At 40.1% G+C, this 23,224-nt stretch overlaps 6 protein-coding genes across 7 annotated transcripts in view; 3 read left to right on the top strand and 3 right to left on the bottom strand.

The window, feature by feature from the left end:
* Positions 1-1,041: 1,041 nt before the first annotated feature.
* Positions 1,042-7,135, bottom strand: LOC128728315 (methyl-CpG-binding domain protein 5-like). Its single transcript, XM_053821935.1, has 9 exons — positions 6,297-7,135; positions 6,054-6,177; positions 5,873-5,984; positions 4,580-5,808; positions 2,951-4,525; positions 2,776-2,866; positions 2,490-2,705; positions 1,466-1,946; positions 1,042-1,279 (listed from the first exon to the last, which is right to left on the bottom strand). Exons 1-9 carry the CDS (start codon positions 7,133-7,135, stop codon positions 1,042-1,044), a joined length of 4,905 nt encoding a protein of 1,634 aa, XP_053677910.1.
* A 2,310-nt stretch (positions 7,136-9,445) lies between these two features.
* Positions 9,446-10,698, bottom strand: LOC128729064 (rhythmically expressed gene 2 protein-like). The gene is made up of 2 exons (XM_053822715.1): positions 10,594-10,698; positions 9,446-10,523 (listed from the first exon to the last, which is right to left on the bottom strand). Exons 1-2 carry the CDS (start codon positions 10,601-10,603, stop codon positions 9,637-9,639), a joined length of 897 nt encoding a protein of 298 aa, XP_053678690.1. The 5' UTR covers positions 10,604-10,698; the 3' UTR covers positions 9,446-9,636.
* A 280-nt stretch (positions 10,699-10,978) lies between these two features.
* LOC128729160 (protein dj-1beta-like) lies at positions 10,979-18,071 on the bottom strand. Of its 2 annotated transcripts, XM_053822814.1 has the most exons (3): positions 17,957-18,071; positions 11,708-11,829; positions 10,979-11,618 (listed from the first exon to the last, which is right to left on the bottom strand). In XM_053822814.1, the coding sequence occupies exons 2-3, from the start codon at positions 11,798-11,800 to the stop codon at positions 11,079-11,081; spliced, it is 633 nt and encodes a 210-aa protein (XP_053678789.1). In that variant the 5' UTR covers positions 11,801-11,829; positions 17,957-18,071; the 3' UTR covers positions 10,979-11,078. The 2 variants fall into 2 exon arrangements, with proteins under 2 accessions (XP_053678789.1, XP_053678790.1); XM_053822815.1 differs by lacking the exon at positions 17,957-18,071 and having other exon boundaries at positions 11,708-11,849.
* LOC128729161 (cell cycle control protein 50A-like) lies at positions 12,326-13,680 on the top strand. The gene is made up of 5 exons (XM_053822816.1): positions 12,326-12,395; positions 12,452-12,585; positions 12,658-13,333; positions 13,399-13,564; positions 13,632-13,680. The coding sequence occupies exons 1-5, from the start codon at positions 12,344-12,346 to the stop codon at positions 13,678-13,680; spliced, it is 1,077 nt and encodes a 358-aa protein (XP_053678791.1). The 5' UTR covers positions 12,326-12,343.
* On the top strand, positions 15,282-17,535 carry LOC128729159 (cell cycle control protein 50A-like). The gene is made up of 5 exons (XM_053822812.1): positions 15,282-15,409; positions 15,466-15,599; positions 15,672-16,347; positions 16,413-16,578; positions 16,646-17,535. Exons 1-5 carry the CDS (start codon positions 15,334-15,336, stop codon positions 16,692-16,694), a joined length of 1,101 nt encoding a protein of 366 aa, XP_053678787.1. The 5' UTR covers positions 15,282-15,333; the 3' UTR covers positions 16,695-17,535.
* A 3,419-nt stretch (positions 18,072-21,490) lies between the features above and the next one.
* The window catches only part of LOC128729318 (all trans-polyprenyl-diphosphate synthase PDSS1), a 33,873-nt gene continuing 32,139 nt past the window's right edge, over positions 21,491-23,224 (top strand). The window contains exon 1 of the mRNA XM_053822988.1: positions 21,491-22,006. Coding sequence (XP_053678963.1) covers positions 21,509-22,006 — 498 coding nt within the window. The 5' untranslated portion in view covers positions 21,491-21,508. The remainder of the gene's footprint in view (positions 22,007-23,224) is intronic.

Raw genomic sequence — 23,224 nt, 5'->3', positions numbered from 1 at the left:
ATATAATGTTGCAACAATCATATCCTCACCATATCGCTTTCTATATTACTACACTTTTAGCTATTTCAAATTACCATTCCATTTCGGTTTCAATTGTATGGTAACGAACATCGATTTAATTTGCTTTCGTGCTATGAATGAATGGTTTTGAATATTACGCTTCGAATTAACTTCGATTGTTAGCTTTGACAAGACGTGGGAAGAAATCAACATAGTTTATAGGACATTGGTTATATAAACTATTTTTACTTGTTTATCCGAGGGCAGACGTCTGCCAATGTTAGCAGATCGATCTTTTTTACGACATATCAACGCCAAATGCCATGTTCATTTGGGCATATCATGCCTCTGTTGTCCACATGGAAGGCCTAAAAGGATTTCACGGACTAGGTCGTCCGGTGCCATTCAATAACATGACCAACTCCCCGGAGTCGAGCGAACTTAATTTGCTGCACAACAGTATGTATCATACAACTCATAAAGCTCGTCATTATAGCGACTATTTCAGTGTGCAAAATCCTAACTATACAAGACGAATTATTATTAAAGCCCATGTCAGTTGTTTGGTTTGCGTTTTCGAAGAGCATTTTTAGACATTAGAAAGCGTTTACTTCTCACTTTTGATACCAAGCCATTAAGCTTCACATTATGCTTTTTGTCTAGTTCTAATGCGATTTATGCCATGAAAGTAAATTAGTGTTCAAAACTCGTTAACATGGACAAATATGTAAAATAATTTAAATTTCTGGGGATAAAATCATGCCAAAGCCCTACGTTATCTCATTGAAATAAAGAGAACGTATACCCCAGAATACAGTTAATACGAACAAGGTGGGAAAATTTTGGTTTAGTACCAAAGCGTAACCGGGGTCATGTACCTAAGCTTCACACCGAACAATTACTTATCAACAACTTAGTTTAGACCTTCTATACGTAGTGGCTACCATTTCGATAGTACTCTAACAGAATATGCATCAAATCGACATCGTTTACTAACTACCTAGCGTGACAACATTCAACAACCATCGTTGTTTCGTTGATTCACGATTTGGCTTTAAATTTGTTGCCACGCAAATAGCGAACACTAGCGGTTCTTTTATTGCACATACTGCTAGCACTGGATGTGCGGTGTTTGCCCGGTTTGCGTCGCCTACGCCGCCGCTGTTGTTTACTGACAGTGGATCCTCGGCGGTTGAGACCAGATGTGGTCGCTGTCTGATCTAACTCTTGCATCGCCTGCTGAATTGCATACTCTAGATGCGAGTTTAGTTTACGGCTCCTAAAATAGAAAAAAATACGAAAAACATCAGTTTGTGTAACTGGATTAGCAAATAATTCGAATGTTTTGAAAGTGAAAATCAAATCCCGCCAAGAAAAAAACCCTCTTTCTCATTTCGCGGGAAACGAATGGAAAACTGCTGACTCTCCACTAGTTTTCACTTGTGCATTTAGACTGGTGCCTCACTTTCTAGTATCCTTTAGCGCGCGATGATGAGACTCCAAACCTTCAGAAAGGCTCTGCAAAGTGGCGACCTCGACTCTCTCCGCGTTGGTGCGCCCCGTACCGAACCATCGCACCCAGACGTATTTCTGCTGTGCAGCGTCTGTGGGTGACACGGATTTTTTTACCATCAAAGAAGTCGATGAAGATGAAGTACACTCGCCAAGATGCTTGTTGATTTCGATGGATGGAGACGGAGGCGGAGATGGTAGCACTTTACCCGGCCAGGCAGGAAAGCCACGCACGGCTCCCCACACTAGATCACCTACGCGGAACCAGTGTGATGTCTGCTCTCCTGATACAATGCATTGATTACTGTCAATAGTTTCATCCTGTTCAGCGTTGGCGGTAGTGTCGGCGCTTGGCTGTGCACTAAGCTCGCTCCGTGCTAATCGTCTTTTGCGGGATTTTGCAGGAGATTTCGGAATCAACGGGGTCGCGGTGTCTAGTAAGAGGTGCGCAAAAATAAAATATACTAAATATGAACGAAATGGTGGGCATAGAGCAAAAAGAAAAGGAATATATTGCCAGGTACCGCCACCGATTTGGTAAGTATGGATTGCCAAAAGCACAAAACATTGAAGCATAATGTGGCTCAGCCCCGTGAAAATCGAATTATTAACGAAGCACCAAAAATTACTCATAGAACTTCAATTCGAAAATTGAAGAAATAATGATACGTAGACACGTTAGTTGATGCACCAGCTGGATGAGATGAAAATGATTAGTTTAGCCGCAACCAATATGAAGCGCATTCCTGCGGAACAATGAATTATAGTCTTTGTGTGAGAAACAAACAAATGCAGTACTACATTTAAATCCTTATCTGAACTCTAGAACCATGATCAAAAACAGCTATCTATATGTCCTATCGAGTGTATCAGCGACCGTCACAGCAGTTTCCATTGATGCGTGCTTAAAAGCATGCAAGGTTAGTCGCCTAAAGCTTGAAGCTTTTAAATTATAAAAATAATAGGAGATCACTCACCATACGATTGATCTGGGAGATCTGCAAACAGGCACAAAGATCCTTCGGTTGTTGATTGCGGTATGGTGAGGTTCAACTTGACACATTCTGCACCGGCCGTGAGATGTTTGTCCGTGGGCTGCGAAGTAACCCCTCGTCGTTCACTTATGCCTGTAACACGCTCTTCGGAAAGTGCTTCTCTGCATGTGCGATCTGGTGAGTTAAGCAGTAGGCGACCTGGAACGGTACATACGTAATACGTTTATTATGTTTAAAATACGGCACCTTCCAGTTACATTCACCTTACCTTGTTTGGTAACATTTCGCCATGATTTAATTTGGTCATCTGATTCTATTGCGGTAACCGCTGGCACATCGGATGTAGAACAGGCTAAGCGCTGCCGATAACGCATTGGAACATGAAAATACAAGAACAATAGATTTTACTAATAGAAATATAATAATAAATAATGTTCGCTTACCATACTATTTTTGACATTGTAAACTGCAGGTTTACGATCTGCATCTCTGGTGGAACTACAGTTTCGGATTTTTGCATCAATACTTCCATAATTATTATCACCAGAGCTTCCCGATAAATCTTGAGATGTTACATCACAATGCAGTAGCACTTTGCCACATGTTTGATTTTGACTCATATCGATTTGCTTGCTAGCATCGATAATCTTAGCTGATATATCTGGTTGTTTGACAACAGTGCTATTAGCAGATGAGGGTGTCAATGATAGCTCTGCTTGCTGAATTGAGATACTACCAACTGTGAGAGACTGGGCGGTAACTATACCTAGGGGGGCTGTTGCACTAGTTCCAAAAAGTGTAGCTCCACTTGTTGCGGTCAGCTGTCGCTGCCCCATGCTTACGGAGCGGGCAGTACTGGAACCACTATTTGCTCCTATTAGAAAGGATTGCGAGCCCACCGTCGAAAGGAAACTGGTTGGAGTAGGTTTAGGATGTCGTAATACGATTCCTGATTGGTTGGTAAGAAGCGATGCGCTGCTAGTGCATGCTCCCATGTTTTGTATTTGGAGTAAGGTTGTTGTGGGCGAAGTTGCATCCGATGTCATTACCATACTGCCGGCTGGCAAGAGAATCGTTTGAGTCTGTCCGAGCAGGTTATATGGTTGTTGATGTTGTTGCTGTTGATGTTGCTGTGGTTGCGTATGCTGGCTAGAAGTTGGCGATGGTAGCACAATTGGTGCCGATTTAGTTACGGGGACTACGGTTATTCCAGATAGATTTGAGGCGAGCTGAATATTCTGAAGGCCACCATACGGGGCGGCAATCTGCACAAAAGGAGTATGTAATTGCTGTTGAAACGCTGATTGAGGTTGGTTCAAGGCCGTGATCGAAGAAGGTGGTAACACGATGCCACTACTAATTCCTGTAGTCGTGCCCATAGTGCCGTCACTGAGTACATTCTTCATTTGTTTTTTTATCTTCCTTCCTTCAATGGTAGCTAGATTCGATCCATTTGTGCTCGAAGTAGAACATGGAGGGTATTGGAAATTGTCGATGATCGGACGCACACTTTCTGGCCCACAGCTAAGCTTATCAAAGCCGGACGGTACCGTCGATGTAGTAAAAGTACCAGATGTATTTAGGTTGGAGCTATCAGTAAATCGAATGCTCGTAGTAGGATTGAGTACGACCGTTGGGCCAGATGCTAGGCCAAGTGAACCATTTGTTAGAGTGAGAGGTGTTTTGGTGGAACCGAGCGCTGATGTGTTTTGAGACAGGCACTGATTGGAGCTAGTCGGGCATGACGAATTAGATGTTAACACCCCACCGTAGGTGGACAACAGCTGTCTGGTAGCTGTGTTACTAGACTGCAGACCGTTACTGAGATGAATGATATTGGCGCCGTTAATAACCATCGCGGCAGAAGTCATCGTCGATACTGTTGGGTTAGATAATGGTCCAGTTGTGTTATTCGGTCCACGTGGCAGGTTGTAGTTAATGATGTTCGGTTGTTGCTGGGACTGATGGGGTTCTTTCGGTTGGATCTCATGCTGCAGTTGCTGTTTTTGTTGCTGTTGCTGCAGGTGTTTCTGTTTTTGCTGTTGCAGCTGTTGTTGATGCGATTTGGATACAATCTGTGCACTTGTCGCCTGTTGTCGTGAAGGATGGAACCCTGTAATTCGAACCCGATTTACCTCTGAAGTGCTTGGCATAGCCGAATGCTGTAGACCATCAATTACAACGATTTGCGCTCCACCAGTATTGATCAGCTGTGTAGAACGTGATGAAACGAGCATTGTTGCTGTAGCCGTTGTTGTGGGATTCGTTCTAGCGATAGTTGTGGTCGTTGTCGTACTTGTCATTGGGTACGAATTTGGAACGGAAATCAAGGATTCACTAGTCGTCGAAACATTCAATTTAGCTACTTTTGCCGAAGAACAATGTTCTATTGGCGTCGGCCGAGTACTATTAGCATGTACGAAGTATGTCATCTTACTATTTTCATTCTGACTGGTTATTCTGGTAATCGGTAACGTCTTGTTTCGATCCGTTACTCTCTTACTTGTAATACTGTTAGTGATGGCCAAGGCTTGATTGTTAAAACTAGTGCTTTCTGCTTCGAATCTCAGTACGCTCGGAAGAGGTTTTGTTGGCCCCGTTAATTGTGTTTGTTGCAAACGAATTTTTGGCAAAATTCGATTAACCGTTCGTTGACGGCGTGTACACGTGTGATCATCTTTCGACGGGTTGGATGCTGCCATCTTGGTGGTTGTTATTTCCCTGCTCTCAGAGATGTTATTTTGGACGGGCTTTTGTGTGTCGGAGCTTGATATGGTTGCCTTGGGACTTAATTCACTCAACGTCAATGGGGATCGTCGATCGGGTGAGTGAAGTATAGAAATGGAATTGTGCAAAATGGCTGTTTGTTGGTTCAAGTAGCCCGTAGGGTCATCTTTGAACGTTGGTTTTTTCTTCTGCGTCGGTATTGTTCTAGATTTGCAGTCAATTTTGTCACTCTCTACCATTGCAACAGGGTCCTTTAATGGTGGTTGCTTGTCTGAAGCATCATGTCCTGCGGTGCCAACGGCGTAAGACGTGCTTGTACTGTCGCTCTTTGGCGTACACGTAACTTTTGTAACTAACGAATCGAGCCGATCTTGAACGGGTGTATTGAGGCTAGTATCACTTGCTGATACTATTTTTGCTGGAAACGATTGGTTGATAGCTGTGGGCAGTAGCGTGGAACCAGATGAGGATATTTTCCCAATGGGAATATTCTTACGCCAAGGAGGTGTCTTCAGCAAAATTGCACTCTGTGCACGATGGACGGAACCACAAGCTATTCGTTGTACGTTATTTGCTACAAAAACATCACAAGTATTGTAACAAAAATTATCAACGATTTGCTGCTTAACGTTTCTTACCTATAGTCTCCGTGTGCACTCTTTTTGTCCTTTCCGATCCAGTAACCATCGCTTTCAAATGCGTGCACGATTCTACTTGTTTACTTCTGGGAGGCATCGAGAGGTTCGGAATCTGCATCATAAGATCATGTAAAAATTACGTTATTGTAACCCATCAAATGGAAGAAAATTTAAATCTGACCTCAGCATCGAATTGGAAAAATACTTCCGGATAGAACGGGCAGGGCAAACCACATTTGCACGTACCGGCAGTAAGCAGATACTCCTTTACTTGATCAAAATTATGAAGTACGGCATTTGAAGGGCTACAAGTTGAAACAAATATAAGTGTTATCGATCATTTCTGCAACTGTTGCGAATATTTTTATGTTAAAGGAGTTGTACAATACTATCCATCATATCCTCAGGAAAAACAATAGCTTACCTTATATAAACTATAACTTTGTTACGCAAGATACGCCGCCATCCTGGAGCATTATTATACTGTATGGAAGCCTGTGCAGTGACACCATTCGGTCTGTTAGCAATAGTTACCGATTGTAAGCCATTGATGGTTCGTTTGGTACTAGAATTCATTGTTTCTCCGTTTTTGATTGGCAGTTTGGCAACCAGTGATAGTTTTACTTCATTTGTTGCAGTGTTTGGTTGCTTACTAAAGGAGTTTGCATTAGGGGTACTTGAGACGGGAGGTACAACAGTTCCACCAGAAGTTGGCCGCACAACCGAAATGAGACCATCGGTTGTTGAGGGTACAGGAATCGTAACCGCAGGTTTATCCGCGAAACTGACTATAGAATTAACTCCATCAACAGAGGTGCCAGTGCTGGTGTTGAGGTTACTGCTGTGTAACGTTGCGGGAGGTAGCGTAGTGTACACCGTCCGACGTAAGCTCTCGGAGTTAATTATCACCGGTGCAGCGTTACAGACGGATATTGATGGTACCAAGGCCCGGTGGCCTGGGGCCGTCGTTGGGCTGACCAAGGCAGAAGAGGGCTTCATCGTTGGACCAGCAGAGACAGGCAATTGTGCTTCTGGCTCCTGTTGGAGGAGCCGAGGCTGCAATGAACCCAGCCGATGCAGCACATTCTGACGCGATGACAAAGAGACCGAGGTTGATTGTGACAGTGCATTAGTAGGTTGTTTCTTGCCATTTAGCAGAATTATCGGATAGCGCTGTGGCGGCAAGGCTGGTTTTGCATGTTGTATTGACTTGATGCTCTTGTCATCTTGTTTTTTGCTATTATCCGCCCGGGCGGCAGCCATCTGTTTATTTCAAGATCCTAGTATCACCCCACCCTCCGCAAGTTTGCCGATGGGTGAGTCTGAAAGAGATATGCAATTCAAAAAATAAACATCAAGATAGTTGTTTAAAATAAATGTAAAAATCAAGACACAGTACACATAAATAATAGAGTGATACACGGGTTAGATAACGGTTCTTGGGACATTCCGGAAAACATTTTTTTCTATTGTTTGTGTGGACGTATTTGATTTTGAAGGTAGCAGAATTGATAGTTGATAGATGTGTACAAGAATGTTCTTTTCGTTGCACAAATATATACCTAAATAATGTGTGCTTTGAAACGGTAGCTTTAGAGAGTTGTAGCACATTTAACGCTATGCATTTTGGTTTAGCCCGTCTTTGAAAATGTTGTAATCATACGTTACTTCAATTACATCGGTTCATTCATAATTTTTATAATCTAGTTGCTGTTCGAAAATTATACATTTTCTCATGCATCATGAATATATCATTATTTAACACTGATTTTTGAAGCTGATGTCATAAAATGTGTTGGAAGAGAATGAATAGGAGAAAACAAATGAGGAACTAAAGCAAGATAGTGATAAAAGTAATAAATATATCGCCCTTTTCTGAACTAGGACTCATTCTATGTTGGGAGAATGCATGAGTAGATTGAGTTTTTTTTTCTAACGATGTTTCAAGGAGGTTAAACTGCACTGTTTTACGGTGTTTAAAGCCCGAGTGATCTTTACTACTCTAGGTGGCATTGGAACCACCTGTATATGAGATGCCAGGAATCTTGTTCATCCATGACATAACCAAAGTGAGCATAAACATATGCTGACACACATTCCTAATTTCAACAACAAAAGAAAGACTTCGAAACACATACACTTGGACACTGACGTAGGCACCATTGCACTTTCACAATACTGCAACCTGCTGCTGGCTTAGTGCAGGAATCTCGGCCATGCCCATGAAGTTGCTGGATGATTTGTTCTGTGAAGTTGTTTCTTCTACTTGCGTAGCGCATTGAAATTTACTATGTTGACCTCATTATCATGCTTGGAATAAATCATCAGGCACTAGAAATTGTTGGCACGCTAGCAAAATCAGTTTCTGGATGTTTTTGTAAGCCACCGTTTTCCTGGACCATGTGTAACTGATAGTATTGCATATTCACACTAAAGGTTACACACATACACTCATTCATTCGTGCAAACTTTTCCCACCCTACTTGCTAATTCCACCCACTGCAATGTAAGAGATAGAAACATTCTAAGATGAGAGAGCGATTATTTTCTTACACATCAAAAAATCGGGCAGAGCCTAGGTCCAAATAGAAAAAGACGATTGTCGAGTAGCCGTATAGTTTTACTGATTTTATTCCGTTCATTTAGAAGATGATACTCGTATGCGCCAAACGTTTGCTTTGTTCGCGCAATAACAAAGAGCCACCTCGTCAAATTTCGCTTCACGCACCATCTTCAAGGGTACATATAGTGTAGTTGAATCTACCAGATTTTTATTTCTTTACACTTTTACAGAATACCAATCTGTAATATGCTTAATTTATAATATGCTCGCCTCACGGCGGCCCATTTAATATAGGAGTCACTATTCGAAGTAATATACGCTAAGGGAAACGTGCTCCCGCAAGTCTCAATGCATTGGGTTCATTATTTACTTAATGCAAAATTACACTATTGCACTCCCGTATAGAGAACGGAGATTGATTTACAGCTGACCAATTACTCAAATTGTTATGGCTATCTGTTTTTCATTAAGAGGTAGCGAATAGCCCTATTGAACAGCAAAATATCAGCATTACGTACCGTTTTGAGCCCCTTCTGCTGCTTTTACTCGGTTGATTTTATTATTCAGACGGTTGACACAGAGTTTGACAGGCGCTAGCACATTTAGTGCTTGATGCGTAAGGCTAAGCATGCGTACGGTTGCATGCTGCCCCATGTAATATTCTTCGTTCAATATCAAGCTTGAGCTTCAACGAAAGATTATGGCTTTCAAGTTCATATGTGCTTGCATTAAGCTCTCGAGCAATTCATTTTTTAAATTTCATTAAATATTATGTTATTATTACGAGCACTTTCAGGATATTTGTATTATGGAATTGAATATAAATTTCCAATAAACAAATGGCAGGCCTATCTTGTTGTACTGTACATCAAAAACTACAATGGATAGTAATATATCAAAAATAATTATGATAGATGTATATGCCATATTATACATGCTAAATTTTCGAATATTCGTACAATCTTTCATCATATTTTGCTGCACATTTGCATTCCTAAATGTACACCAGTTTTCTTACTAAATTAACATTATGTATGCATATATTGAGCGAGAATATTTTACCGAATGAGTAAGCACATCACATAATATCACATAGTCTATACATATATTATGGTGTGGTTACATATAACTAATCATTTCGAAGTTTCGTATTGATTTATTGAATTATTTCGTATTATTCGTATTGAACCAATTCATCGATTTACCATTGGAAGGATGCATCTTTTTCCATTCGGTTTTGCAAATCGGGAAGGCCTGTAAAAATATACTTGGATGGAATAGCTGAAAAGAGCTCATGATTCTTCTTCGTCTGTGTTACATTCACGAGAAGCGCATGCCAACCGGCATTACGGGCTCCGGTGTAATCTTCGCGACATAGATTACCGATGTGCAGAGCTTCGCAGGGACGTATAATGTTATCAGATGAAGTATTAAGCAGGTTTGCTCGCTTTAGAGCTATTTCAAATATTGTTGGGTCTGGCTTTTCCACGCCAACATCGTAGCTGGTAAGAATGAAATCGATTGCTCCTGATTGGACGTCGTCAGATCGGTTTATGCCGTTGTTGCGCAGAATTATCTCTAATCGAGGATCAAAATTCGATACAATACCTATTATACGTCCTGGTATGCGCAATTTCTTCAGAAAGTCTGCAATCCCGGGTCGCTGCCTCCAGCAGATGTGTTTCGCATCAAATGTATAATCGTCGATAAGCTGCTCTGCAATCGTGGTGAGAATTGGTGATGGGATCGCATGACAATCAGAGTCCGCCGCAGCATCTAGTATAACTTGCTCTACAAGGGTGCGCCACCACCAACGCCAGTTCTCATCCTGTATTTTATGGTTGCTGAAAGCTGGTTGGCTGAATTGCTTTCGGCCGCACCCGAAATTGGGATATTGCTTTTTCATTTTGCCAAAGCATCGCACAAATGAGGTGCCGATTGCTTTCTCTTCGATTGAAAGCCCAAGCCGCGGCTCTAAGACACTATTTATCACTTGCAAATAATACAGCTCAGGGCGCATAGAGTATTCCAGCAAAGTATCAGTGACATCGAACGTAATCAATCGGAACCGTGATAAGTTATTTCGAACTAAAGATAGGAAAAACGGAATACTTAATGTACGATGTACAATATTATGATTAAGCGATACTAAACTCACAATGGTTCATTTTCACTTACGGCATACGTTTGTTGTCATTGGCACTTCAAGCAATGTTTACATATTATGTAATTCAATAATGCATTCTTTAGAGAAAAATTAGCGGTATGTTTTGTCTGTTGTTGAAAGCTGTAATGATTTTACAATAATGATAGAGCACATGTAAGTAAAACGATTCATGGTTATCTAGTAATGTTGCGGAAAAAATAGCAGACATTTTATTATCTGTTTGGTGTAATCACAAATGGTTTCCGATGTGCATGCATGCATAAACAAACAGCATTTGTAACATTGTAATTGTATACTCTAGCTCTGCGACAGCGAGTTAACAAGATCAAAACGGACAAAAGAATTTACATTGCAACTTAACGAAATAACATTTATTCGAACTAAATTGAACATATAACTTTCTTTGTTACCATTTCCAATTTTGTTTTGTTTTTCACAAACTTTCAAATGATAAAAAAATAGATTAATTAGTAAATTTATTTGGGCCACTTGTAAAGCATCCCATTGGCTACTTTTTCAGCTACTTCTTGCCCAGCTAGTGTCGCTCCGATGGTGAGTGCAAAGTCGAAAGAGGTTGCCGGACCAAGACTAGTAATCAAATTTTTGTCCTGAACCACACGTCCATTCGGGGATTCAGTGGGATCCTCCCAAACGTAGCCATCATTATTCATCTGATCTTTGAAGGAAGGATAGGAAGTCAGACGATATCCGGCAAAAAGCTTCCCGTGGGCAGCAAGAACTGTCGGCGCGGCACAAATAGCTGCAACGATTTTGCCGGCTTCGTGGTAGCGTTGCAGCAGTGTACCAACTATCGCCGCTCTGGCCATCAAACGTGATCCTTCAAGACCACCGGGCAATATAACTACATCAGGTAGATCGGCATCAACATTTTTAGCGAGAAAATCCTGAAGAGTTGTGTCTGCTTTTATGTTAACTCCACGCGAACAACGAGCAATTGAATCTTGCGCTCCAATAGCGTTGTTTTCTTCTAACACTAATGCGACGGTCACGTTAATCTATTTTTAAAAATATTTTCAAACGAATTAAAAAAATATACAGCTACCTCCAACGTAGAAAGTATAATTGATGATAAATATTCAATTACCTCACATCTACGAAGTACGTCCACCGTGATGACCAATTCCATTTCTTCTGTACCAGGAGCTATCAATACTAACACGTGTTTCTTTGCCGCCATTGTAAGTTATTTAATTTAAAATTTGTAAACTAAAAAAGTGGTCAAACAGATGAAATATATCTAAGAAATAACAAATGAGCCAATAATATTACAACGCCGGTACGACACTTCAGCTATCTGCGACACAACTGAACGAAGCATTTGACATTTAGTTTGTTGTTAGTTATTTGGAGCATATCACATATAAACAAAGGTTAGCTCAGGTTAGTAATTTAGTTAAATGGTGTGTATTACTACGAAAGTTAGTTTGCTTGGACGACAGTAGAATAGCAGATAGTTAGTTAAAATTGTTTTAAAGATGATTATGTAATAAATTTTTGAGCATTATTCACATTCCGCTTCACATTACAAACCGACCTGAAAATTTACTGCCAAAACTGACAGAATAGAAAAACCATAACATTACATAAAATAACAACACGGAAAGGAGTGCTGCTCACAAATCGATATTAACAAAGTTCTCGAGTACATTTGATAACCAGTATAATATAGTCGTCGGTAACGAGAAACGAAGTCACACTGGCGGCCATCATCAGTCAAGCCATGCCCGAGACGGTAGACGGAGCAGACATACCTAAATCTAAACGACCTTCAGGTAGGCGTAAAGAGAAAACCTTGTTTTGCATATTTCAATGTAATATTCTTTCACAGACTCGGCGTTCAAACAGCAAAGACTTCCAGCATGGCAACCAGTGTTAACTGCTGGTACAGTTTTACCAGCCTTCTTTTTGATAGGTATACTATTTATCCCTATCGGCGCGCTTTTGTTATATTCATCAAACTCGGTAAGTGTATATATGTTACTAGAATCTCGTGTCGAGATATCTAAACAGTAATAACCTGTCTCTTCCGCACAGATTAACGAATTTATGTATGATTACACACACTGCAAGCCGGACAGTGGTAACCAAACGTGTGCGGAAATTATCAGCGGCAGTCCGGGGTCAAGTTGCGTATGCACTATTCATTTCGAGCTGGAAAAAGATTTTCTTGGCAAGGTGTACATGTACTATGGGCTTACAAATTATTACCAAAATCATCGTCGTTATGTAAAGTCTCGTGATGATGATCAATTGCTTGGACGGCTTTCGTTGGTACCGTCGAGTGATTGCGCTCCTTTCGCATACGCAGATGATGATGATCGGATTCCGATAGCTCCTTGTGGGGCTATTGCAAACTCGTTGTTCAGCGACAAATTTGAATTATACTCGATGACGCAAGGAACACAAGTTCCATTGCTTCAAACGGAAATTGCATGGCCATCTGATCGTCAGATTAAGTTCCGCAATCCAGAAGGTGATCTGAAAGAGGCTCTGCGTGGTTTCAGTCGGCCAAAGGCGTGGACTCGTGAATTGTGGGAACTTGATGAAACAAATAAGGATAATAATGGATTCCAGAACGAGGACCTCATTGTATGGATGCGCACGGCAGCCTTGCCCACTTTCCGGAAGCTGCACCGGCGCATTGATCATTCCCAGGCGCAATTCCAGGAAGGGCTGCTCAAGGGCAACTATTCTCTGACTGTAATGTACTGTGAGTAAAAGTATTTCTGTTATAGTAAGGGATGGATGTACACTAAACCATGCTTTCTTCGTTAGCCTATTCCGTGATTGAGTTCGAAGGAACCAAGAAGTTTATCCTATCAACCACTTCGCTTTTGGGAGGAAAAAATCCATTCCTTGGTTTTGCGTATATAGTGGTAGGAAGTGTTTGCTTGCTTCTAGGTTGTGTTTTACTTATTATTCATATAAAGTGCAGCAAAACGTAAGTGTTTAAAAAATGAAGATAGTGGAGTCGTATAACAACACATATTGGTTATTATGTATTTCAGCAACGGTGGCATCAGCAGCGTTCATCAGCGGTCTTCATCGCGTCCGTAGGAGTTAATGTGTTTGAATAGCTAATTTAATTATTATTTGTCACTAATATTTGATTGCATTGAAATGTGGTTGGTTTGGTCGTTTGTGTTTATTGTAATAATCGAATATGTTCAGTTTAATTAATTAAACTGTATGAATTGTTTTAGATACAATAGTTAGAATCAGATTACATATAAAAATTAATAATTAACATTCTAAAAATTGGTGAGCCGTGGATATTTTATGTTTTCTGCGACTTATTCAGCGAAGATTCTGGAGCTGCAATTTATCCGCTACGGCATGTTTACCATGCAACAAATCTTAAAATCGGTGTTGGAACAATTGCTCCAGTTCTGGCATACTCGTTTTCAAAAACACATATGACCGTAAAGAAAAAAATTCAAACATGATAGTTACAAGACCATGACTAATGTTACATGTCTGATTAATGGTACTGTGAATTGTGATGAAGTAATTTATAGTGAATTAGACTCGTTAAGCTCCGGTGGGCTGGTCATGTCATTAGAATCGCATCTGAGTCTTACAGACTGCCCAAATGGGCAAAGAAGGCACTCGCACACGAGCGGTTCCGGTTGGTCTTGAAGTTGAAGTCAAGTCCGCTAAACGGCTGAAGCGCCGAATAAGTAACATATTTTAGATAATGTACAATAGGCCTATGAGCCTGTAATTGTTGATAATTGGCTAAGAAAGTTACATATTATCCATATGCAATATATACAATTAGGATCTTGAAAGCTATTTGGCACGCTTACGTAGCCCATGATGCAAGATACACATGATTGAAAATTAGTAGATAGACCAGTAGTGGATTGAAATAATTGTTAGCAAATCGGAAATAAAATATTTCAAAAATATTATCTACACAGGAATCGCTAAGAATGTTAGAAGAGCTAAAATGATTGGATATATTCATTGCATTTGAATTATTTGCTGTTTTATTTAATACCATATTGGTTTGCATCATTTTCATGTTGTAATAAGTATTGTATTAACTTTTTTCTCAAGTGCATTTGATGAACACTGAGCTAATATATGAAAAATTGAATGATGTATCTTGTATTTGGTTGGTCTTCTAAGGTTCATGTCTGGTTGGGTACACGTGATGATTTTAATTAAACAATCAAATTAAGCAAAAAGAACGTGATAATAATTCTCGTTTGTAATGAAACCGCAATAAATAATTTTGATTAAAATGGTTTTCTGTTGAACTTTTGCATGTTTAGAATGGCACCATTATTTATAATGAATTAAAACTAAAATTTGGAACCATTTTCGAGAGATATTTGTCATTGGTCCAGAATAAGTTCATGGGGTAATTTAAATTTATTATACTCAAAACATTTTTATGAAATTACTTTATTAATTTTTTGTTAGTGTAAGATATTTTATTAGATTGATTTTAATAGAAGAATAAAGTGATTAAAATTCTGTGCTATATTTGAAATATTGATCTACTTAAAAGAACGCTACTACTGTATCATGTGAACATTGTACATCTGTCAATCTGTCAAACTGCGAATGAGTCATGTTCAACGAAGTTGATTGTGGTCCTTTGGAAACAAAACAGAAAGAATAAGTAAGATTCAGAAATCTGAGTGATTGGAGTATTTTGGCTAATTCATTTTGCTGATAGAACAGGCGGAACCGATAAAAATGGCTGCAATAATCAGTCAAGCCATGCCCGAGACGGTAGACGGAGCAGACATACCTAAATCTAAACGACCTTCAGGTAGGCGTAAAGAAAAAACCTTGTTTTGCATATTTTAATGTAATATTCTTTCACAGACTCGGCGTTCAAACAGCAAAGACTTCCAGCATGGCAACCAGTGTTAACTGCTGGTACAGTTTTACCAGCCTTCTTTTTGATAGGTATACTATTTATCCCTATCGGCGCGCTTTTGTTATATTCATCAAACTCGGTAAGTGTATATATGTTACTAGAATCTCGTGTCGAGATATCTAAACAGTAATAACCTGTCTCTTCCGCACAGATTAACGAATTTATGTATGATTACACACACTGCAAGCCGGACAGTGGTAACCAAACGTGTGCGGAAATTATCAGCGGCAGTCCGGGGTCAAGTTGCGTATGCACTATTCATTTCGAGCTGGAAAAAGATTTTCTTGGCAAGGTGTACATGTACTATGGGCTTACAAATTATTACCAAAATCATCGTCGTTATGTAAAGTCTCGTGATGATGATCAATTGCTTGGACGGCTTTCGTTGGTACCGTCGAGTGATTGCGCTCCTTTCGCATACGCAGATGATGATGATCGGATTCCGATAGCTCCTTGTGGGGCTATTGCAAACTCGTTGTTCAGCGACAAATTTGAATTATACTCGATGACGCAAGGAACACAAGTTCCATTGCTTCAAACGGAAATTGCATGGCCATCTGATCGTCAGATTAAGTTCCGCAATCCAGAAGGTGATCTGAAAGAGGCTCTGCGTGGTTTCAGTCGGCCAAAGGCGTGGACTCGTGAATTGTGGGAACTTGATGAAACAAATAAGGATAATAATGGATTCCAGAACGAGGACCTCATTGTATGGATGCGCACGGCAGCCTTGCCCACTTTCCGGAAGCTGCACCGGCGCATTGATCATTCCCAGGCGCAATTCCAGGAAGGGCTGCTCAAGGGCAACTATTCTCTGACTGTAATGTACTGTGAGTAAAAGTATTTCTGTTATAGTAAGGGATGGATGTACACTAAACCATGCTTTCTTCGTTAGCCTATTCCGTGATTGAGTTCGAAGGAACCAAGAAGTTTATCCTATCAACCACTTCGCTTTTGGGAGGAAAAAATCCATTCCTTGGTTTTGCGTATATAGTGGTAGGAAGTGTTTGCTTGCTTCTAGGTTGTGTTTTACTTATTATTCATATAAAGTGCAGCAAAACGTAAGTGTTTAAAAAATGAAGATAGTGGAGTCGTATAACAACACATATTGGTTATTATGTATTTCAGCAACGGTGGCATCAGCAGCGTTCATCAGCGGTCTTCATCGCGTCCGTAGGAGTTAATGTGTTTGAACAGCAAATTGAATAATCATTTGCAATCAATATTTAATTTGATTATATTGATATATGGGTGAATTTTACAATGTTTGACTTTGTATCGATGCTCTTTTCGGGCTTTATACTGTATTGGAAACTTGGAATATAAATTTAGATATGGTCTGTATAATTATAATCGCAGACTTGGTATCCTTAACCATTGTAGAAGAATTGGTAATTTTTTCTCAGTTAAAATATGTTTGCGAGAAAGTTTATGAAATTGGTTAATCGAAAGTTTTAATCGTTTATCTATGGATGTTAACCTATGTATTTGAAATTTGCATAGCATATTCCAAACGCATGGCGATTATTGGCTTATGGTCTTATTATGGTAGAAAGATAAAATGATGGTGCATGGGGAGAGAATAAATTTTATGCAATTAGTTCTAGCATCATCGTAAGGCGCGGAGCTTCATTTACCTTGGTGTGCTATTAACTCGGTTCCTAAAAGATTGAGCCATATTCAGTATCTATTAAAATATTACTTTACATTGTATTTGGTTGCGAATTACATAAAAAGGCTACAGTCAATTTATCATAGTAATAATCACTTGTACCGAAGTATGCTATGTATCTGTAGTAGTACAACTAAGCTATGAGAAAATAACTTAATAAGTGTCCTTATGGCAAGCAATTGAAAAGTGTGATTAGATCCAAGTAATGATGTAATGAATGATTTATATTATGTTGAATAACTATGAAGTAGGTGTTTAAATATATTATGCATAATAAATCCAAATCACATCAGGATATGCTAATTTCAAATAAATGAGAAACCTCGTGATTTGTACCGGGGTTGAAACATAATATATAAATGAGTAATTTAATTCCAGTGTTGTTATTTCAATTTACTAGTAATAGAATATATATATATATATATATATATATATATATATATATATATATATATATATATATATATATATAAATATATATAAATATATATATATATATATATATATATATATATATATATATATATATATATATATATATATATATATATATATATATATTTGTGTATATATATATATATATATATATATATATATATATATATATATATATATATATATATATATATATATATATATATATATATATATATATATATATTATTTTCTCACGCCGAAAGTTAAATTTAAGGTGTCTCAATTTTTTGTTATTCGCCACACGTTGTTCTGAGCACGTGCTTCAATGCATGAATACTTTTGCACCTTACCCCACTTACTTTGCCGCTTTGTTATCACACTGAAAACTTTCCAGCATCAAATTGATCTTCAATACAATTGTCCAAGGAGTATTTCAAGGCCATGTTTTCGATATTCTTTTTCTTCTTCATCTTTGCGAAATGGGATGTAGCCTTCTATATTTGAATACTCCAAACAGTCACTTTCAATATATTCAAAGGTTGACCACTTCTTTATAGGCTTGACTGACTAGAGTCATTTGCCTTACAGTGAAATACACTGGATACAATCGTACACTTCGAGCAGCAACGATTGTATGGTTTTTGATAGTCAAATATACTAGTTGTCGGTGCTTTCTTTGCGCAAGTATAAACAGTCCTCATATAAATGAAACGTCAATGTCATATGTTTTGTGTTATTGTCGATTCTTTGCCGCGCTAATCTAATGGGGGATCGGAGAAAGGTGAAGTGAACAAATAGGACACAGCGTATTTATGATTAGTGTGATTATTCAATTTGATGTAATTCAAAAAGTGTAAGTTGCTAGGACGCGTATCTCACATTATTAAAGTGACGCAAAGTTTATCTAACTGTTACAAATAAGTGAATGAAAAAACACGTGTATGCGATAAAAAATCAAGGTGGTTGTTTCGCAATCATGATCTGCGAGATCAAAATCCAAAATATTCACAAACAACTGGAATACCAAACTGCAGCTGAGTGAAATTAACATGAAATCTAGGTGAGTTAATGTTCAGTTCACTTGCTAGTCTCTGTCTATATGGGAAAGTGTTATGCAGTGCATAGCATATATGTTGACAAATGCCATCACAGCATGTGTGCTGGGGAGCTGAGGAGGGAGGGGGAAAGCGAAGTTAGAGAGAAATGCTTGGACGGTTTACTGGAGCGGTTATAAGATATTGGAGAACTTAATGCGATATTATTTTGAAATCCGACAATAAATCATAACCGAATACGAAACAGGACAAAAGGGGCGGTGTGCGATAGCAAAAAGTGCAATTGTTCATTGCTGCTTGAAGTAGTTTGCGATGATTTTGTTCTTTTACTTGTGCATCAGCTGATTGCTCAAATGGTAAGGGTGGCAGTCATAACTTAGAGTGAAATATTACGATGCGCCCAGTTTGTGTATTGTGATTAGGAGCAAGCTTCGATGTTACGTAATTTTTCAACAGCACTAAAAATGTAGCATTTAAACGGTAGTAATATTTTTGTGATATCAGATTGTAAATATCAATTCTTGTGAGCAAAAGAACTTATGTAAACATGTACGTGCTAGCATGCGTGCAGAACCATCTTACCCATTCATTTCCTTCGTGGACTATTATACCATACCGAGCCAATTATACTATTTATCATACCGCACAGAAACTGAACCGACTTGATATTGTCCATAAGCTACTTAATTTTAACTCTGCCAACCATTCACCAGTTCCACCTTGTTTGTATTCACTTCACGTGAAGAAACATCGAAATCGAATTGCTGCGAAGGTAGCAATTCTTATTCCTGCATTTAAAGCGCATTTTTCTTTACATTGCCGCACCAGGTGACAAAGGGTGCCTTTGTTATCTCCTGTGGGATTTTTTCGCATAGGAAGATTTATTTACCATCAGAAACTACTAATTAAGGATTCAATCGACATACATGGTATGACATTGAAATTATATGATGTTCATTCTAATGAAGAAAGGCAGATGATGCCAAGTAGGCGTATAGTTTGGGGTAAACATTATATTGGCATTAATAAAAAGCATTTTGATTGAGCAACTTGAAAGCGCTGCCTAATTACCAGGACCGCAAAATAGCTAGTAAAAGCCCATTGGCTTGATTGCTAATTTTCTTACGTTGGTTTAAGCCTCCCTCGGGCAGCTTTTCCATTGTTTTTTAACGTTGTAATCAATACTGCGATTGATACGCTATCCAATTAGTGAGTTGATAACGCAAAAACACGCTGGTGGTTATTTTGTGAAAGCCTGCAAAACCTAGACATTCGGTCATTAGAATAATTCGAAAAACGTAATCAGGACTCCGGTTAATCGCTCTCTAATAGTTTCCGCGTTAATTGCTTGCTAATGAATTCCGGGTTCTGTGTTACCTTGATGCTTGATCGTGCAAACTTTCTGCTGGAGCTGCAAATTTCAGTAATGAACCAATGCGTTGGATGTTTTATCCATTGCTTTTTGTGACGTATTTTTACGCCGGCTTCAGAACTTGAATTGGGGAACATTCCAGTTTCTAAAAACCGGCAATTTTAAACTGGAAGAAGAAGCGACCGAGATTCTATCGATGACGATCAAAGCCCGATGAAGCTGAGCCGAAATTGACGTCAAAACCGGACTCGAGATGGATGCCTGTTTCCTGATTTATGTTAATTGATTTCAGCGACAACACAGCATCCGAAACGATTTGTATTAAGACGTTTGGCGTTCGAGGTTGCTAACGTTCTTCCACACTGTGCTATTGCACTCTCTTGAAATATTGGTCAATTTCATAATACGACTTTTTGCTCACATTTGCGGTCAATTTGATCTTGCATTCCTTGTGCCATTACTTCCCAGCTGTATGACATTATTAATCTATTTCTTTTCAAAGACTTTGAAAGGGTTAGTTGTTAAACAATTTGACAATATAATAAAAATTATGTTGAGTATTTTTTTTTAAATTCAGATCAAAAAAGTGTAAAGTCGTCGTCTCTACACCGAACCACTCCATAAAAAGCTCCTAAATGAAGGTTATTGTTCTATCGTGCATAAACGGTTAGGAAAACAGCATTTGAAAAAAATACGATTGCCAACACATGCTAGATAACGCGGCCAGGTCCAATGCTCCTTTATCTGTTGGTTTTCCACCATGGGTAAAGTGACTTTTCCTTCTCTCGTTTTTTCATTTTCATTTAGTCTCCGTCGGTAGTGCGTTGGGCCGTGCGCCTAAAAGCAGCAGCAGCAGTATCATCATCACCGCCGTCACCTGTCGCAAAGGACGGTGTACTCCCACCATATCCGGTGTGTTGCTCGAAGAATCGGCCGCAGGTGGCGGTGGCGCATCTAGCGAGGCGAAGGCGATCGCGCGCGCGTCCGCGATCGGAGTGAAAGCGACAGCCGAGGGTGCGCTCGATCTCTGCCGTGAGGCGCAACTTGCGCGATCATCTCGTATTTCAGAAGGCTTTCTGTAGGCAGCCCCACCGTGCTAGTACGCAGCCCAGGAGAGGCTGTCCGCGCGCGTATTCGCTCTCGGCCCGCGAATTATCGCTCTTCGCCCGCGAGAAAACCGGTACGCATGCGAGAGCGAGACCGCAGAGAGCGGCCCAGCGAAAGAGGGATCGAGCGAGCGCCCAGGAGCGCGACAGAGCGAAAGAGAGCGAGCCCGCGATCGAGGAACAGTGACAGCGCGCGGCCGATCGTGTGATATCGACTGAAAAGTCTCTGGTACGGGGAGGCCCGGCCAGGCAACGGTGCTGACGACAACGGTGTGCTGGTGCTGCTGGTGGGGCAAGCCGCCGCAGCGAGCTTTTCGGGGGCTTCGAGTGCTCGAGCGGGCCATCGATCGGATCACAATTGTTTTGACTATGGCGTGTTTAAGTTCGTCCAATCGGGCCTGTTCCCGCGTTGTGCAGGAGAAACTGTGTCAGTTAGTTGCAGGCTCCAAGGGCCAGCTCGGGCAGCAGCCGCATCTTCAGCAACAGCAACAGCAACAGCTGGACCTGTTGCTGCCTACCGCGGGGGCTGCAACCAGTGGCGTCGGCAATAGTGTCGGTGGAGGTGTTGCTGGTGGCGGCGGTGGTGGTGGAGGCGGTGGTGGTGGCATGTCGATGGCCACTGTTGGGAAACGGACCTTGCTGCTATCGTCCGGGTTCGCGTACCCAATGTTCGGTAGCGGGTCCGCAGGATCCGGGAAGCCGCTGGTCGCCGCAGTGGCCAGCAGTGTTGGCGGCTCAATTGGGTTGGCTCGCAACTTCTACTCCGGTCGTGGCAACTTCATTCAACCTTCTTCAGTCTCCATCGGATCTTCTCGGCCTGTCGGAATCTCCGGTCGTTCCGGAACAGCCCTGTTCGAAATCAATCAGGTGAGTGTCACGGCCTTCATTTGATCCAGCGGATTTGAGGTGTCAAGCTTTACGAGATCACTTGATGTTCATGCTGAGCAGACATATGTAGATCAAGCCGATCATATCTTTGTCAGGACTGCGTGTTATGTAAGAACGTTCAAGCAGGATTTCGAATGTGTAACAGTGATACAGAATGAACTCATTTTAAGGCCGCTTGGCTGGTGCATGGAGGAGCGCTTTTCGACTATCGCTATGCTACGAGCTCGACGGTGATATTCATCAATTCGATCGAAAGTTTAGACGCCACGATCTGACGTAGCTCTCGAAAGTGTGAAAGTTTTCATCCTTGAGCCGCAGTGTTTATGCTTTGAAACCGACATTGGTGACGGCGTCGGCTGTGTGCTGCTTGGTGGACGTGGCAACTCGTTGACGAATTGCCTCGATGAGCGTTACATAACGCCAATAATCACGACAATCGGCATTCCGCGATGTCCGAGACAGATTCGGGCACGGCAAGGACCATTTCGCAATATGTGGGTTTTTTTTCTCCATCCGGTACTGTCGATCATTTCCATAAATGATTCTGTTGCTGAATGTCATTGTTGTTTTAGTATGTCTTTGGCATCCTTAATTCTTTTTGTATTTTGCTAATTGGGAGCGCAGATATTTTCCCAAACATTAAACATTCTAATATATTTTTGGCATGTCGCACTATCATGGATCGTTACAGATACTATCATATAATTTAAGTATTCAGCAGTGTGCTTGATATTGGAGTTTATTTTTTAACAAATTTTTGAATTTTACAAATTTATATCATTTCTTTGCATATCAAGGCTCACTTGAGATATTTCATGCCATATATGTTTAAGGACCTCTTTATTGTTAGGAAATATCTGTGAAGATGTTTCAAATATTAAACAATACTAAAAGCATGCATTTAATGAGTGAGTGAAATGAGCATCAATTGATTTTGGTCAATGCGCTTCAAAATAGCCAGTTCTTGCGTTAGTAGTACTGGATTTGATTTATGAACTTTCATTTTCAAGGATGCTTAATGGTAAGATAAGAGATAAGTAAGACAAGTCTGGTGAAGCGTGTGCAACATAGAAAGTAAATGGAAGAAAGATAAAAATCGATACAAAAACAGATACGTAACGAGGACGATAAAGAAAAAATAAGGAAGAAAGGAATAGAGTGAAGTACAACTGAAGACATAAAAAGTGAGGCGGAAAA

This window comes from Anopheles nili, chromosome X (genome assembly GCF_943737925.1).
Source record: "Anopheles nili chromosome X, idAnoNiliSN_F5_01, whole genome shotgun sequence".
In the NCBI taxonomy this organism is placed as follows: Eukaryota; Metazoa; Arthropoda; class Insecta; order Diptera; family Culicidae; genus Anopheles; species Anopheles nili.
Note: the sequence above shows the minus strand (reverse complement) of the source record. Positions and strands in the feature narration are given on the sequence as shown.

Coding starts and splice junctions, on each gene's coding strand:
- LOC128728315 (XM_053821935.1), bottom strand. CDS start 7,135: ATGGCTGCCGCCCGGGCGGATAATAGCAAAAAACAAGATGACAAGAGC. Junction 4,526..4,579: donor AGGCGACAAGTGCACAGATT/GTATCCAAATCG, acceptor AAACACCTGCAG/CAACAGCAACAAAAACAGCA. Junction 1,280..1,465: donor GCGCTAAAGGATACTAGAAA/GTGAGGCACCAG, acceptor TTTCTATTTTAG/GAGCCGTAAACTAAACTCGC.
- LOC128729160 (XM_053822814.1), bottom strand. CDS start 11,800: ATGGCGGCAAAGAAACACGTGTTAGTATTGATAGCTCCTGGTACAGAA. Junction 11,619..11,707: donor ACGTACTTCGTAGATGTGAG/GTAATTGAATAT, acceptor TTTTAAAAATAG/ATTAACGTGACCGTCGCATT.
- LOC128729161 (XM_053822816.1), top strand. CDS start 12,344: ATGCCCGAGACGGTAGACGGAGCAGACATACCTAAATCTAAACGACCT. Junction 12,396..12,451: donor TAAATCTAAACGACCTTCAG/GTAGGCGTAAAG, acceptor ATTCTTTCACAG/ACTCGGCGTTCAAACAGCAA. Junction 13,334..13,398: donor TTCTCTGACTGTAATGTACT/GTGAGTAAAAGT, acceptor TTTCTTCGTTAG/CCTATTCCGTGATTGAGTTC.
- LOC128729159 (XM_053822812.1), top strand. CDS start 15,334: ATGGCTGCAATAATCAGTCAAGCCATGCCCGAGACGGTAGACGGAGCA. Junction 15,410..15,465: donor TAAATCTAAACGACCTTCAG/GTAGGCGTAAAG, acceptor ATTCTTTCACAG/ACTCGGCGTTCAAACAGCAA. Junction 16,348..16,412: donor TTCTCTGACTGTAATGTACT/GTGAGTAAAAGT, acceptor TTTCTTCGTTAG/CCTATTCCGTGATTGAGTTC.